The 17,452-nt window shown below is 43.5% G+C and overlaps 1 protein-coding gene across 10 annotated transcripts in view; it reads left to right on the top strand.

Annotated features, from left to right (window-relative positions):
* Window positions 1–17,452, top strand: part of LOC103545434 (transport and Golgi organization protein 1 homolog) — a 51,141-nt gene that overhangs the window by 21,976 nt on the left and 11,713 nt on the right. Inside the window, exon 1 of one of the 10 annotated variants that reach the window (XM_070606762.1) lies at window positions 14,628–15,079. The exons of 7 other annotated variants lie outside the window; for them this stretch is intronic. In XM_070606762.1, the coding sequence (XP_070462863.1) occupies window positions 15,014–15,079 (66 nt within the window). In that variant the 5' untranslated portion in view covers window positions 14,628–15,013. Of the gene's footprint in view, window positions 1–14,627; window positions 16,467–17,452 lie in introns of those variants that run through there. 2 more of the 10 variants (XM_070606760.1, XM_070606761.1) reach the window with 2 other exon arrangements.

The raw sequence follows: 17,452 nt of genomic DNA, 5'->3' as shown, positions 1-17,452 counted from the left end.
GAAACTTTTGGAGGTAATTAGGTTTAGATGAGGTCATTAGGGTGGGGCCCTCACAATGGTATTAGTATTGGTATAAGAGGAGACACTAGAGAACTTGGTCTCTCTTTCTCTCCTCCATGTGAGGACACAGAAAGCAGATGTCTGCAAGCCAGGGAGAGAGCTCTCACCAGAACCCAACTATGCCGGCACCCTGATCTTAGACTTGCCTCCTCTAGAATTGCGAGAAATAAATATCACTTGTGTAAGCCATTCAATCTTTGGTACTGTTATGGCAGCCCAGGCAGATTACAACAATTACCTTCAGTCCCTCCAGCTCTACTAACGCTTTCAGTACCTTGTCTTCTCACCATTGATCTGCCTTTTTCTTAAATTCTCTTCCTTGCCTAATCAGCTTGCATTCTTAGTCCTTCACTTTAACCATTTTCTTGCCAACTTCCCAAGATCCCTTGCCCACTGCCCTTTTATTGTGCCTTCTTGGAAAACCCTTAATCCTGGGTCATTCCTACTCTCCACTTGTACTTGTGATTTTCTGCAATATTTAAGGGTGATTTTCTCAAATATTAGAGAATATTTCTCCAACATTTTAGAGTGAGTTGGCGGAAATCACACAACCACATAGAGAGTGACTTTGAAGATGGATGATCACCAACCTCAAATGTGTCCTTATCACCCATTTCTGCTGCATTTCTGGCATCTGCTCTCTCTTCCATTTGCAGCAATGATAATTTTAAACATTGTCCACTCAGACTTCTACAGCACATTTTTTCCCTATCTCATCGGGGGATACTGAGTCCTATTTCACAGAGAAAATAGGATTCATCAGGTGGAAACTAGCTGAACTTCCTACTATGGAATCTACAAGCTTACATTTGTCTGTACCCCAGAATCCTTTGTCTTATGATGGAAGAGGGATCCCTTTAGTTTAAGTCAGTTTCTCTTCCCATGTTTAAGATCCAGCTAGTTGCATGTCTAGTGTGTGCCTTGTGCTTTGATGGTGCGTTTATGTAGTGGATGGACAAGTTTGGCCATCTGGCTGAATGGCAAATCAGCATCACCCTACAGTTTTGGCCTGCCCAGTAGCCTTCAGAGATGTCCTACTTAGTGATGTTTCCAGTCCTCCATCTCCTCAGGGCTGATGAATCTTTCTGCAGCCACACAATGCTTCAGACTCTTGAATCCATAGCAAAAGCGATCAAAAGTTGTTCTTGCACTTCGTGAATATTTCTACCAGTAGTAGGTCTGTTGTAAGGAAGAATCTTGGGGAAATGATGCAGATATTGTCAAATATACAAGGCACTCATTAAGTAGTAGTTGATGTTCTTATTAACATTCTAATAGATAATCTATTCAGACATCCCGTTTGGATAGACTTCCCAGAAGACACTTACTCTTCTCGAGAAGAGGAATTAGTGTTAAACGTGAGTCAATCAAATGATAGTCCTAACTGATGGAAGGAAGCCAGCCTTCTGAAGAAACCCTTCTGAGTTTCCTTTACTTCTCCAAAGCCTGAGCTGTGTGAAGGATGTGTCAGAAATGGTAATATAAAGCAGAATCTACTTTTCTGAACTCTGAGGATAAAAAGAAAGCTGCTTATTTTACAAACTGGATTCAAAATCTCTGGATATTATGAGAAGTTTCCACAGGGCCCCAGGCATAGATAGGATAGTAGTGAACACCTTTTATAAACCCATAATTCATTTTATGAGTATTTGATTTTGGTGACGGTGGAAGAATCAAATGTGGGAAGAAGATTGGAACAAAACTCTTTGTGGTCTCAGATAGAGGCAGAGTGACCCTGTGTATTTTGAACATGAGAGTGTCAATTAGTGGTTACCTGGTAGCTCATCTGTGTTAGATAATATCTGACTACCCATTCAGTTCCTGAGAGTAAGAAAGATCAAAGTTGGAGAACTGTTTCTAAATTAATTCCAAAATCATCATTATGTCTTTGCCTTTGTATTACCATTAATTTCAGGGCACAAGTGAGAGTTGACTATTTTGAAATTTTTAAATGCTTTTCTTTTAAGAGTGTAAGAAATAATCCAGACATTTCATGAGATGATAGCATGTTGGTGAATGAAGATATGCCATATTTAACATAACACATTTTTTGCTGCTCCATAAAATGCCAATGAATTAGGTCATGTGCTTTCTTCACGTAATTATAATGTAATATGCTAATATCATTTCCTACCACAAACGCTTCCTTCTGTAGAATATGTGTCCTTGTCCACATAGCTACAGTGAAATTTAGAGTGAAGTGATTATTTAGCAAACTCTGAGGCCTGATACAATGCTTTGGGCCTGTGATTTCTCACTAATCTTCATTGATGATGATAAACAATTCCACTTTGCAGGTATCCTAAAGAATTCCAGGGTATATGCAAAGATGCTCTTTTTAGCAGCTTGGAAAAAATCCAAGTATCTTTTGATAGGCACTTTGATAGTTCCATACTAAGGGACATTATGCAATAATTTAAAAGAATAAGATGTACAATCACATACTGTCATGAATAAAGCTCTAAGGTACAGTGTGGAGTGAAAAATGCAAGCTTCACCATGACATACAGAATGATACCTTCTACGTAATCCACCCCCCAATATTAGAATGTATTTCTACGGGGATAGATAGATATAGGTTTAGATATACATTTATTTTTAAAAGGTCTAGAAGGATCTATATCCAGTAGGGGAGGTGGTCTTTTTCTTTAATGTTTACCTTTTTTTACATGTAATATATTTTTCTTTAATGTTTATATTTTTAAAGGGAGTTATGATTACAAATTAATTAAACACATCCAACCTTTTGACTACAATTAGGTTTTATATTCCTAACTCCTTTGGAGCCAGAAGATATGGATTCAGAAGTGTCACGGGCAAAAAAAAAATCCCACAACCTAGTGGAGTTATTGTCATAAATTGCAAGAAGACAGATGCTTTAATGAAGGGTAGAATTGGATTATTTCAATAAATCGAGTGTTCCTAGTCTCATTTGTGGCCCCATGAGTGGAAGTGGACTCTCTGAGAAGATCCTCTCTTACCTGGCAAAACACTTGTGTGGAAGCAGTTCCTGGTATGTCCCTGGGTTTCTCGGTAGGGCGATGATGGTGAGAAACCCGGACAGGGCCTGTGCCACCAAGAAAGGAAAAACAAAATCTGTGTTTGAAAATGAGAAAGACATTGAGACAGTTGGGGAATGTCCAGGGGAGAGGATCACTAGCTTCAAGACTCAGCTGGAGCAAGTCCTTTATCTTAATGAGCCTTGGAAGAGGATTTAGCTGTTCCTATCTGGATCTAGGAGCTACCATGTTAATCACCCAGTAACTGAATGGATACACAGCTTGACCTTTACTTCTGGATCCCTGAAGCCCTTTGCTTAGATTTATTGTTTTGAATAATAATCCTGGATGTTGTCAGGAAAATTTTGATTTGTGAAGGTAGTTTAGAGATTAACACAGCAGTTTAGAGATTGTGTGATGGAATCCAATAGGCCCAGTTTTATTTCTGGTTCCAGCTCTGATTCCTTGGGCTAGTTAGTTAACCTCTCTGAGCCTCAGTTTCCCCAGTTTCTACCTCACAGTGCTGTTGGGGAGATCAATGAAATAATGCATGTTAGGAGCCAGTACCTGGTGAATAGAAGATAGTGGATATTAATATTATCATCTTCATTATCATTATTGTCTGTTAAAAGTTTCATTTTCAGCGATTCAGCTGAAGCAGCCAGCTCCTCCTGATTCCAAAGAGCCTAGAGAAGTGAGAGGACATTGTTCTCAGAAGGAGGGAGAACATCTTCGGGTCAGGATCACATTTCAAATTTAATTCTTGATTCACCTCATGTTGGGCATGAGTCGCTGGGCCATTGCTAATGTTTCCTTTCTGGCCTTTGCCCCGGCCCTCACAGGGAACTGGTCTAATGTTTAGAAGAGACTCAGGGCAGAAGATTTGGTTGTGATCCAGAAACACACAGCTCCTTAAAGCCAAGTTCCCCAGACATTGCTCAGAGACAAAGTTTCACCAAGAGTATCACCCAAACACCACAAGACATCTGCTGGCTGAAAGTCCATCCACTGTCTAAAGAGAAACAGGAAAAACATCTGAATTCTCTTGCATTGGTACTAGCAACAACAAGAAGAGTCGCTAGTTATTAAGCACTAACCTGTGGAAATAAAGACGATTCAAATGAGAACAAGCAAAGGCTATTTTCTCAGAGTTTGCTATAGCAAGGGAGTCGGCCCCCATCATTTGCAGTTTGGCAGAGATCCAGGCAGGCAGAGGACTGTAAAGCTTTATAGTGGAGAGAAGGGAAGGGTCTAGATGCCCCCTGAGTGGAGGCTGTTGGCACGGGGAAGCTGTAGGTGGGCTAACTAGAGGTGGACGTCCTATGTGATTGGTTAGGGGTGCACATTTGGCTGTCACTGGCTGGTCCTATGTTAGAAGCGGGACAAAAATTAGGGAAGCTGTCAGTTATTAATTAATCCCTGGCCATTTGGGGCTGATTGCTGCAGGGGTTATTGTTTGGCTTCCTGGGCTGGTTGCTGGACACAGTGGTCTGACTTCCTCCAAGTCTGATTTGGAGATAGCAGGCTGGCTTCCTGGGCTAGTCTGTAGATAATGGGTTGGTTTCCTGGGCTGGTTGCTGCAGACTGTGGGTCAGAGTTCTGTTTTAATATGTGATCTGGCCATTGTCCATTTGTATATTCAGGCTCTTACACTGTATATGTGGTACTGTGTTCACTGCTTTACACACGTCAACTTATTGAATACTTCCTTCTATACAAACAGCACACTCTCCACAATGTTCTGCACTGCTTGTTCTCCTGCACAGTGCATGCTGAAGATCTTTCCATATCAAACATATATTTTAAGTGCTATATTTTTAAAATAGTGGCATAATATTTCATTGGATAGATGTACCATTATTTGTTTAACCACCCCCCAAACCCAACCTTTTTGCTGTTACAAATTAGGGTGCAACACCTATCCTTGTGGTGATGACAGCTTGCATGTACGGCAATGGATCTGTGGGATACATTCCTGGAAATGGACTGCTGGGTAAAAGGGAAGGTGCATTTGTAATCTTGAGAGATGTTGCTAAATTTTACCCCAAATGATATCTAATTTAATTCTTACAAAAACACTATAGGATTGGCGTTTTGATAGACGAGGGAACTGTCTCATAGACATGAAACAGCTGGTCCAAGGCGATGAGTGCAGCCTTGGAATTGGAACCTCGATCTAGCCAGTGGGCTCTGAAGCACTGTGTCCTACTGCCTCCTCCCCGTGTTAGGGTGGCTACTGTTATTAACCTCCAGCCTCAGGCCAGGCACTGAGCTAAGCACGCTCTGTACAATAGCTCCTTTAAATCTCACAACCCGGAGGCCGGCACGGTGGCCTGGGGGTTAAGTTCACGTGCTCTGCTTTGCTGGCCCAGGGTTTTGCCAGTTCGCATCCTGGGCGCGGACATGGCACCACTCATTAGGCCACGCTGAGGCAGCATCCCACATGCCACAACTAGAAGGACCCACAACTAAAATATACAACTATGTACTGGGAGGATTTGGGGAGAAAAAGCAGAAAAATAAATAAATAAAGATTGCCAGCTGAGCTAATATCTGTTGCCAATTTTTAAGTCTCGCAACCTTCGGAGGTAGATGTTACTGTATTTATTAAATCTAAGATGCCATCAATGAGAAGTTCCACCATTATTATTCTGTGACTCATCAAGAAAATGCAAAACAGTGCTACTTAAACTTGAGCATGCTTTGTTTGTAAGGCACTTCCTGATGTTAAAATGAAATGTAAAAAAGTGTGCATCTTGGAGTCACAAAATACAGCATTATCCCATTTCACAAATGAGGACACTGAAGTATCATGAGGTGAAATGACTTGCCTAAGGTCACACTAGGCACTGGCAGAATTGAGGTTTGAACGGTTATACCCGTTTAATGCCAGAGCCACCTCAGTACTCAACCCTTTCCTTGCTCTTGTGCTGGGGGCAAATAATTCTTTGGAGTCAGAGCTCCTCCAAGTAAAGTAGTGGTACCAGGGAATTCTCCAGGTTTAGATGGCAGAGCAGGAGGGCTTGGAAATGTGCAGGGCTGTTATCCCGGCTGATATGAGCTAAACCGCCACAGCCCCTGCCTCCTGGTTTAATCATCTCGTGTTCTAGAACTCAGTTCCGATGATCACATTTTCCTGCTTAAAAACAACCCTCCAACGGCTCCCCAGTGCTGTCATGATAAGGTAAGGGTGATACTCTTTTCTTATAATCCAGTCCATGTGACTTCACCCTCACCTCTTATTTCTTTTCTTTCCACACCTTACACTTCAGCCAAACTGGCCCTGTGCTCTATACATCCTCTTGCTTTTTCTCTTCCAGCCTTTGGGTTGCTCTACGCTGTTTCCTTTGCTCTGAGTGCTCTTTCCATGCTCACCTCCACATAATCAAATCCCACATACAGAGTTCACCTCCAATGCTTTATATGCCGGTCTCTTTTGGAAATTATTGCTCTGTCCTCTGAGTCTCCTAATGCTTTCTCCTAAAGAACCACGAACTTTCTGCCATGAATTACTTATTCATATGCTTGTCATGGCTCTCTGACTAGCCTGTGGACTTCTTGAGGGTAAAGTTCACACCTGACTCCTCTTTGAACCCTTCCTTTCTCCTGATCTAGTGACTAACACAGAGTAGAGATCAGATATCACCCTTACTGTATGGAGACGTTCAATGAACACAGAATTGGAAATGACATTAGATAGAGACCTTCAAACCTGCTCTCAATTTCTGCACTCTTTGACTGACCTCTTTAAGGCAAGTTGATTCTGCAGGGTCCTAAATCTGTGTTTGGATCTCCTTGATTGCTTATATCTTCTGATATTTGCATTAGAACACAAGATCTGTTAAACACCTGCCTGTAGGCCTCTGACCCAATTTCAGCCCTCCAGGTGCCTCAGGTCCCCTCTTAGCTCAGTTTCCCCATCATAATGATGTGGGTGTTTCTGGCATTGTGTTGTGAGGGAGGTGAAATTGGAGACCAGGGACTTGGCACAGATTGTAATACTAGATTTTATAAACTCACTGTGAAAGCTCCTTTCTTTGTAGACCTGGGTGACTTGGGGACATTTCCTGGCTCTCAAGGTATGACCATGAGGCCAATAGAATCTCCTTAAATTCTGTCAGCATCTGTCTTAATTGGCATTATGTTGCCTTCTAGGTACCAGGGCTTTAGGAAGTCTTGGATGTTATCCAGCAGGCACTTTTATGAATTCATGTATTGAATAAATGAATAATTTCAGTTTCTCCAATTCTAATTCTCTGCCTGATATCCACAGTTTGTTAATAGCTCATAAAGAGACAAAGACTTTGTTGTGAGTTTGAGCAACACACATACATGTACCTATTTCCCCTAAGGGATTCTTGGTTAAGTTTCTTAAGAGAAGTTTTTTCTTTTTCTTTTTCTTGAAGATTGGCACTTGAGCTAACAACTGTGGCCAATCTTCTTTTTTTTTTTTCTTTTCTTCTTCTTCTTCCCAAAGCCCCCCAGTACATAGTTGTATATTGTAGTTGTAGCTCCCCCTTGTTGTGCTATGTGGGACATCGCCTCAGCATGGCCTGATGAGTGGTGCCATGTCCATGCCCAGGGTCCAAACTGGTGAAACCCTGGGCCACCAAAGTGGAGCATGCAAACTTAACCACTCAGCCATGAGGCTGGCCTCTCTTAAGAGAACTTGAGCACAGAGTCACAATTCACAAGCATTTACCTTAGGAAGAATTGACTGTAAGGTTGGGAAACCAGAACAAACGCAAGGCAATTACTTCCATGGGTGTTCAACCAAAAAGACTGAAATCATTTTCAATGCTGGAGGAAAGATGGACTAGATTAGATTTTCCAAGAGATAGTATAGTATCCATGAGCTATTATAGGATTATTTTTTAAATGAGTAGTATGATGACATGGGATTTTCATCTCAGGTGCCGAGTTTAGACCCAAACCCCTTATAAGTTGTGACTCTGCCTTTGTGTTTATCACTACGAATAGTGGTCAACACACTTGTTCACCATGGTTCTGTTAGCAGAGAAGAATAGGAAACATACAACAGTGTGTCTTTTGGGTAATTGCCCTGGATCCCTCCCCAGCTACATGGACCCACTGCTCTTCCTCTCTCCCCAAGACTCTTAGATTTCTGGCTCTTCAGTAACTTGTTTTTGATCCTTTCGTGTACACCTTCCCACTTTGCTTGCAGTCCCATTTCTTCCCTCAATGTTGACATTTTCTGCAGTCTTTGGTTAGAAACTCCTTTCTTAGCTTTGTTCCCATGAAACTCTCCCTTTTCTCCCCAAGAGAAGAGCTTTCAGACCAATAAAGGACTCCTTTAAGAGCACAGCAGAGTGCCTGAGAGATCCATATGTCTGTACATCTGAAGGCTGGTGGACTAGGCTTCTGGGAGGCAGTGGAACTAGGAGAGGAGCTCCCTCCCCCCTTCCTGGCAGAGGCAATCCAAAACAACGATACCACTGGTAGGGGCAGTGGTTGTCTGACCTGAGGTTTCTAAAAGTGCACTAGTACCGGGGACCAGAAGGCTACAGGAACAGTAATTGTTGTCATGGTTCAGCCCCACCTCTCTCCTAACAGTCTCATGTGACTCCTGTGACTTGAGGCTTCAGGAGCCACAGCAGCACCCATGACGCTGACCCTACTTGCAGTGGGGGCTGCATATAAGACCCTAGGCCCCTGCCAGCAGCAGTGACACCCATGAACCCAGCACATCTGGCAGTGGTGCTCCCAGCAACCACAGTTAACCCCAGAGCAGCAGCACAGGTGGTATACGTGGCAGCAGCACCTGAGCCTGTGGAGGGCCAGTGGGGGAGCAGAAGATCCAGGCTTCCCCAAAAGCAACAGAAGTGCTCTCAACCTGGTGACCCCAGTGGCAGCACCCACAACTGCAGCAACATTAGTAGGCAGCAAGTCACCAGCAACATCGGAGACACAAGCAGCACAAGGAGGGCGCTGATGATGCCTCTGGCAGAGGCACTGGAGGGTGGAAAGTGCAGGCTCTCAAATACAAGCAGAAGCAACTCAGAATCAAAGTAAGAAAAGCCTTACCCCAGTGAGAACGGTGTTTGCCATCACAAATGCGCCAGCAGAGGATCAACTCATCGAGCGCCGTGAAGAACTACAGTAACGTGGGAGAACAGAAAGCAGGTGACAGCTCTCCAAAAACCAAACTTGAAGCCACAGAAGACTGCAATCTAACTGACAGAGAATTCAAAACAGATGTCGTGAAGAAACTCAGCAAGTTAGAAGAAAACTCCGAAAGGCAGTTAATGAGCTCAGGAATAAAAGTAACGAACAGACAGAGTACTTCACCAAAGAGATTGAAACTAAAAAAAAGCCAAACAAATTCTGGACATGAAGACCACAATGGGATGGAAAATAAAGGACAAAGCATTGGAAATAGAGCACAAAACATGGAAGAGAGAATTAGAGAGGTCAAAGATAGAAATTTAGAAATGATTCAAGTGGAAGAGGAGACAGAACTAAGATTTTTAAAAAATGAAGAAATTTTATGAAAAATATCCAACTCTATTAGGAAAAGCAACATAAGCACAATAGATATCCTGGAAGCAGAAGAGAGGGAGAAAGGAGCAGAGAGCTTATTTAAGAAGTAATAGCTGAGAACTTCCCCAACCTGCGTAAGGAACTGGATATACAAGTACATGAAGCTAATACAACTCCTAATTATCTCAACATAAAAAGACCTTCTCCAAGGCACATTATATTAAAAATGTCAAAAGTCAATGACATTACCATAGGAGAAGAGGGTGGAGAGAGGGCAAAAGGGCACATATGTATGGTGACAGATAAAATCTATTGGTGGTGAACGTAACACAGTCTATACGGGAACTGATATACAATAATGTACACCTGAAATTTACTCAAGTTACAAGCCAATATGACTTCAACAAAAAGAAAAGAATACATACAACACCAAAAAATATCCAATTTAAAAATATGGTCAGGGGCCGGCCCCGTGGCCGAGTGGTTGGGTTCGCACACTCCGCTTCAGCGGCCCAGGATTTCTGGGTTCGAATCCTGGGCGCAGATATGGTGCCGCTCATCGGGCCATGCTGAGGCAGCATCCCACATGCCACAACTAGAAGGACCCACAACTAAAAATACATGACTATGTACGGGGGGCTTTGGGGAGAAAAAGGAAAAATAAAATCTTTAAAAAAATGGTCAGAGGACTTGAGTAGACATTTCTACAGAAAAGATATTCTGCAAAGAACTATTTCTACAAGTAAACAAGGAACACAGGAGAAGATGCTCACCATCATTAGCCATGAGGGAAATGCAAAATAAAACAACAACGATGCATGTCAGCAAGACGGTGAGATAGGATGGCCCAGCACTCATCGCCCACAGAAACCATAATTTAACCACCATTCATGGGCAAAAATACCTTTAGGAAAGCTCTAGAAGCCAGGTGTGAGGTCTCAGCATGCCGGTGGAGCAGAAAATCTAACAACCACATTGAGAAGGGCAGAAAGAACAGCTCCACCTGCGTCACCGTTCCCACAGGCTGGCTCAGCTCAGCTCAGAGAGACCCCTCCACCTGCGATTTCTCCCAGGGGGAAGAGAGCAGTGTGAGCGTCACTTCCACAGGCTTTCCAGGCACTGCTTGAAAGCCTATTTCTGTCTTGCTGAGGGAATCAGCATGGCTGGATCCTCTGGGGGTAGCTAAGAACAAAGATGTGGAGAGGGCTTCACAGCAACCACTGTGGGATCTCAAAGCCAGCCCACAGACACTGCCAGCCACCCCACCCACAGGCCCTGCAGCTGGTATGGATGTTCCTCAGAAAACTGAAAACAGGGCTACCATATGATGCAGGAATGCCACCCTGGGTATATATCCAGAGGAAATGAAATCAGGATCTCAGAGAGATATCTGCACCCCATGTTCACTGCAGCATTACTCACAATAGCCAAGATACAGGAACAACCTAAATGTCCATCAATGGCCATATGGATAAAGAAAATGTGAGGTATTTATGCACAACGGGATATTATTCAGCCTAAAAAATAAGGAAATCCTGCCATTTGTGACAAGATGGACGAACCTGGAGGACATTATGCTAAGTGAAGTAAGACAGACACAGAAAGATAAATATTGCATAATTTTGCTTTTATGTAGAACTTTTAAAAAATCTGAATTCATAGTATCACAGAGTAGAATAGTGATTACCAGAGGCTGGGGGATGAGCAAAAAGAAGAGATACTGATCAAAAGTAAGAAACTGTCCATTAAAAGATGAATAAGTTCTGGATGAAAATGTACAGTGTGGTGACTATAGTTAATAATGTGTTATATACTTTAAATTTACAAAGAGATCTCAAGTATTCTCACCACACACACACACACACACACAGAAACACAAATAGTCACGTGAGGTGAAGGATGTGTTAATTAGCTTGAGCACGGTGATCTTTGCAAAACGTACATATTATCAAAATACCAAGATGTACACCTTAAATATATACAATGCCTCCTTGTCAATTATACCCCAGGAAAGCTGGAGGGAAAAGGAAAAGTAAAGGTCAATGACAAAGAAAGAATATTAATGGCAGCCAGGGAGAAGAAAATAACTTAGAAAGGAACCCCCATCACACTATCAGCGGAAACTCTACAGCTAGGAGACAGTGGAATGATATATTAGAAATACATCACTTAAAATATACATAGACACACAGGGAAAACTCATGTGCATAATCTATATACTCATAGACAGAGAAACTCAGACTCTTAGGTCTATGATGCAGAATTACACAACCAAACACACATGCACACACACACTCCCAGACCATCACCCCACCCCAGCCCACAAGACAGCCAACAAGACGAACAGACAGCCCTGGCACTCAGTGGAGGCCACTGCAGGCAGACATGATGAATAGACCCTGGCATGACCTGCCCCACCTAAGCTGTCAGGTAAGGGGGCATTTTCCTGGTTCCAAACCGAAGGCTGGGCATCTGCCCCACACCAGGGCCTTCTGGACAGCTGTGCCTGGGTCCTAAGATGCCAGAGAGTGACCAGGGTAGAGTTGCTCTGGAGACAGGGGCCCAGGGTAGGGACAGGGATCCTGACAGTGTGTACTTAGGGCAGAGGTACTGTATGAGGCTTAGCAGAGCTCAAGGAGAAGAGAGGGAGAGAGGCGAGCCTCCCCAGGACCCTGCCATGCCTCAGAATGAGCTGCACCCTCTCCCACAATAATGACAATAACAATAATGAAATTGTCAGGACTATTATATGATGATATTATCATCACAACAGCAATGACTGATCATCAGTCCCAGGTCGAGGAGCAAGGGGTGTCACCATGGCCATCTGGTTTGACCTCATCTTCTGAGCAGGGCAGACCCCAAGCAAAGCTGGGCCCTGGGCAAAGCTTCGCTCTGGCCCCTTCTCCTTCTGGAATCTTCTTGCCTCAGCCTCCCCCTCTCCCAACATCCCTTCCTAGACCCAAGTCCCCTCTGACCCTTTGCTCAGCCTTGGTACCGCCCTCTCCCTCACCACTCTGAAGCTGATTCCCCATGTGTGCAACGGGGATAGAGATGGTGCTGACCTCAGGATCCCATGAGATGATGCCTGCACAGTTCAGTGCTCAGCACAGGCCCACAAGAGGAGGGGCCTTTGGTTACATCCTTATTGCCTTTAATGGCTGCATACCTTCAAGGCCCCAGTTCTGGGAGGACAGATGCCCCTGGGGGATGCTGCTGCTGATGTGCACAGGGGCTCAGCACGAGGCTTTTTCTTGTCCTGAGGACAGTCTTTGGACGCAGGCATGGACACTCCCATTTTAGTGAAGGAAACCCACTCAGGGTCACACAGCTGGAAAGCAGCACACCTGAGTCTTAAGCCCAAGGCTGCTGGCCTGGCCTCCAGGGGCCATGAAGGGCTCCCCTGCACGGGAGGCTCACACTGCGTGCATTTGGGGAGTAAGTGCTTCCTCGGCTGCAGAAATGATCTCACCTGTTCCAGGCCCCCAACCTCTGTCACTTCTCCTTGTTTCCTTCCTCTCTGCTTGAACTATGGTCAGGGTGACCCTGGAAGCTTTCACGGAAGTCCCCAGCCCGTTACAGGCTGGGCCTCTCTCCCGTTCACTTCTGGGCTAGTCTGACTTCCACCCCTTCTGTACTGCTCTCTCCTTGTGTAACCAGGACGGCGCATCTCTGGGGCTCTTTAGGCAGCCAACAGCATCTAAACAGAATTTCATATGCACTGTTGTTTTGTTTTGTTTTTGCTTTTCTTGTTTTTTATGGTTTCTTTATATTTACGGTAAAAGACGCTGATTTTCCACTATAATAGTGATGGAATCTTTCCTGTTTGCTATAAATTTATATAATAATAAAATGTGGTGGGATTTAAAGCAATGATTTTAAGCTGCCATGGGCCTGAATGAGTTGGGGAAACACTGTGTGTAAACACGCAGAACAGAGCCTTAGGTAGCTCGTGACGGGGCCCAGGAGAGGTGATCACCAGTGGGGTTTGTCTTGGTCTCCGGGCCCCTGCCCACCTGCTTGGCTCTCCCCACCTGTCACTCTTGGTGCTGCCAAGCTCCCTGGGTGTTGTCCCCAGGTCCCCCAGGAGAGAAGATAATGAACTTTCTCTCTTAAAATGCTCACTTTCCTGGAGATCCCAGGAGATCAATCATGAGAGTGAGCTTGGATTTTCCCCACTGAGGTTCATAACGCAAAACCCATGCTAACAGACAGCAGGGTGACAGAAAAGTGACATGTTCACCACTGTTTCAGTTGTGATGATGTCTGTTTAATCGAGGATGATTTTGAGACCATACAATCCGCCACACAGAGTGGAATTCCCAGGGCAGGTGGAGACGTATTTTATTGCCATTTTATCATGATGATATCATTCAGTTCAAAGATAGACCCTTTTCTTTTGGGATTTCTTCTTATACTCATTTTTTTATTTATAAAGGTACCTCTCAGGTTCCTAACATGTGGGAATTTCCAGTCAGCTTTTTATCAGTGACTTCTAGCACAATTACTTTGTGGAAAGATGCTCTGTATGATTTCATTCCTCTGAAATATATGGAAATTTGTGTATAGACAAAATAAATAGGGTTAATTCTGTAAACGTATCATACCTGCCCCCAACAGTCGTTACATGGTTATAGATAGATATATAGGTAATCTGGGTGATTAAGGTGGTTTGCTATTAAGATCGTCTGCATCTTACGGATGTTCTGTCTGCTTATTGTACGAGTTGCTGAGAGGGATGTGAAACCCTCCCACTCTGCTTGTGTGTTTGATTCTCTTTTCATTTCACTTACAAGTCATCCTTTGCTTTGTATGTTTTTCAGCCAATGGCCATGGGAAACCTTGGGAGGTCAGAAAGGAAAGAGGGGTGCCCAGAAGTGGGGGACAGGGGACCTGGGTTGGGAAGGACTAGAAACCAGAAGGTCTGTGAAGGTTCCAAAGAGGACCTGTTACTGGGATGGCTCCTGGGGAGGCACCGGTTGGGGGAGGGGCATTCTAAACGTAAGGTCACACGGTGTCCACTGTGATAAACCAGGGGTGAAGGCAGGGGATTGGTCAAAAGGGAGTATAAAGCATCGGGGTTGCTAAGGCAGCAGCCAAACAGGAGAAGGCTTGGAGGAGGACAAAGCCCTCATCCCCTCTAACTGCTCCTGAGAGTCTGCTTCACCTGATCCTTGTGTCCTGCTGACTTACTGACCTACTGACCTGTCTGAACTCTCCTCCCTCCCCTCAGGACTTGATCTGACCCAGTACTTTCCCTGGCCTGCTTCTTCTTCCCCTCCCAGGTGCCCAACAGCTCCTTTCCTGCCACACCCACACCCCAATCCCACCCTCAATCCAACCTCTCCCCCCAACCCCCTCCCAATCCCTCACCTCATCACCTCCCTACCCCACCCCTCCCCTCACGCCCTCTGCATCACTCCCTCCCCACCTCCTTCCTTGAGGACCAGGACATGGAGGTGCAGAGGTTGGTCTTCTGGCTCCTTTTGCTTGGGTTTCCCGGTTACCCAAACACAAACGTGAGTGAACATTGGACATCAGATGGTTCTTCCTTTTTATTGGGCTCTTTTACATGGTGGTTAAATAACATATTTTTCATGGGTTTCTTGATGGGAACTCAGACATCCTGAAGACTGAGGACCTCAGGCCAAGTTGCTTGACCAGCCTGAACAGGTTCTGGCCAGAACTGTGCACATCAAATTCTGGGTCTTGTCAGCACTGCTTGGACCAAACACAGCAGGGTTGACAGGATGGAAACCTGAAAATAGTAACTGTACAGTGTCTAGAAGGAAGTATTTGTGAATATACTGAAAGTCATTGAGTTGTATGTCTTCAGTGGAAGAATTGTTTAATTTGTGAATTATAGCTCAGTCAAGTTGTTTTTAGAAACATAAGGAACTCTTATTTAAGAGGAGTCATGGGAATTAGACTGTCTCCTGGAAGCCTTGTCAAGATCCTGTTTCAAGCCATGCAATTGTAGGGCCCATCTCATGTGTAGTTTGCTTTTCTATAAGTACATGGTTCATATATGTGAAGGTTGGCAGCCCTGGGAACAGTGGTATCTAAGTATTGGTGTTGGTACTAGTCTGTTAAAAAGTGGAATGTCATTTGTGCTCTGTGCTTTCGGCCTTGTTGACTTTTAGCAACTTCTAAGTCATCTCTTCCTTTCTGCTCTTGGAAGCTACCCCCAGGGACTCTGTGTCCAACCATGTTGATGGGAGCCCTCAGAAGTCCATCAGAAAATAAGTGGCTGCATCCTGCTGCGATGTTAATAAAGGGTAATTTATTAGGAATGACATGACCAGGAGGCGAATGAGTTGTTTTCCTTTCTTTAGTAAAGCATTCATGTGTAGAGTGTTGATTTACTCAAAGCAAAAAGCATCCTTAATGTCCTTAGGATTGTCCAAATATAAAGAAATTCCAGACTCCTAGTATTGAGGGAGAGAGACTGAGAAAACCCCTTAGAGATAAGTAGATTTGTTTTGATTGGCATGCACCAGATTCTTAGGGATCTGGAAAGGTCCAGTGGTCAGGAACAACCCTCACATTGAGGCAGAATCATCCCAAATGAGTATCTCTAATCAAAGAAGAATTATTCTGTTTCCTTTGAATCTACAAAGGAGGAAATTTCTTGTTAGTCTTTGTTGGAACTTCCCCCTACCCTCTACCTAGGTTCCATTCTCATAGATGAATTAACCTCTCTTTCCCTACCTCATCTTTGAGCACCTGGATAAACTCGCCTGTCTTGCATTTCCCACATCTACCCTTGCTCATGGCCATTGACTGTCAGAACCTCAGCTTTTTGGCCCCATTGGATCTCATCTACGTAGGAGTCAACTACTGATATCAGCTCTCCACGGTTGTCAGATGTAAGGAGAGTGCTCACGACTGGGGATGTTTGATCAGGTAGTGACCAGACGGTCTTTGTCTTTTTTGTGCATTTGATCCACATGGTTGTCCAAGTGCTGAGAGCTACTGCTCTCTCTCTGACAGTGGTGACTCAAAGACAGTGCATGTTCCCCATGAGCACACATTTTACTGACCCCAGCTGTGAGGGCTGAAGATGAAAATGTTATAGATTTCAGAGGCTACTTTCTAGAGAAGTTTTATTTGCACAAAACTGAAGCTTGGTACATGGATTAGTATGAATTGAGGTGTGAGTTTATTTTCTTCCAAAATATTTATAGATATAGTTTGGTAAAACGACGTGTTTGCCTTTTGTTTTGGTGAACAGACATTCTAGAATTATTGTATTCCTTTACAAGTTAATTTTCATGGTTGCTATTGATTCATTTAGGTGCCATTCTATGAAATATGAATGGGAATTATTTTTACTAGCTATGTGGAATTGTGTTTTTAACTAACTTAAATTCTCATAGTTTTAATCATAATATACAAGATCACAGTATTATGCAAATCTCTATGTACTACAGAAATCTGATATTATGTGCTCTGGTTCACAATCAAAGTGGACATTAAAAGTAAACCTCAATAGTTTTAGAAACTTGAGCTAAGCAAAACTCTGGAATTAATTTTTGTAGGAGAAATAATCCCGGTGTCATCATAATAACAGCCTCCCATCTCTCTCAGTTGTGTGCATATCTATAAACATCTCTTTATTATTCTCATTTGTATCTTTAACACACATTTTTTATTATTCTTTCCCATTCTTCCATACATTTGGGTGTACTTTTGGAGATGTTCCAAAGAATTTTATCTAGGTACTTCATGAATATACAATAGATGACCTAGGCTTCCCGATCACGATAAGTTTGATTTTAATTAGTTTTCAATTTTAACTGGTTTATAAATTCATAGTTTAAGTTCTGTTAACTATTTTAAAAAGTATCTGAAATGTGTTTGCCAGCAAAATAAAATCTCGAACAGTGTGT

This window comes from Equus przewalskii, unplaced genomic scaffold (genome assembly GCF_037783145.1).
Source record: "Equus przewalskii isolate Varuska unplaced genomic scaffold, EquPr2 contig_12967, whole genome shotgun sequence".
NCBI classification, from domain to species: domain Eukaryota; kingdom Metazoa; phylum Chordata; class Mammalia; order Perissodactyla; family Equidae; genus Equus; species Equus przewalskii.
This window is presented reverse-complemented; position numbering and strand designations above follow the sequence as displayed.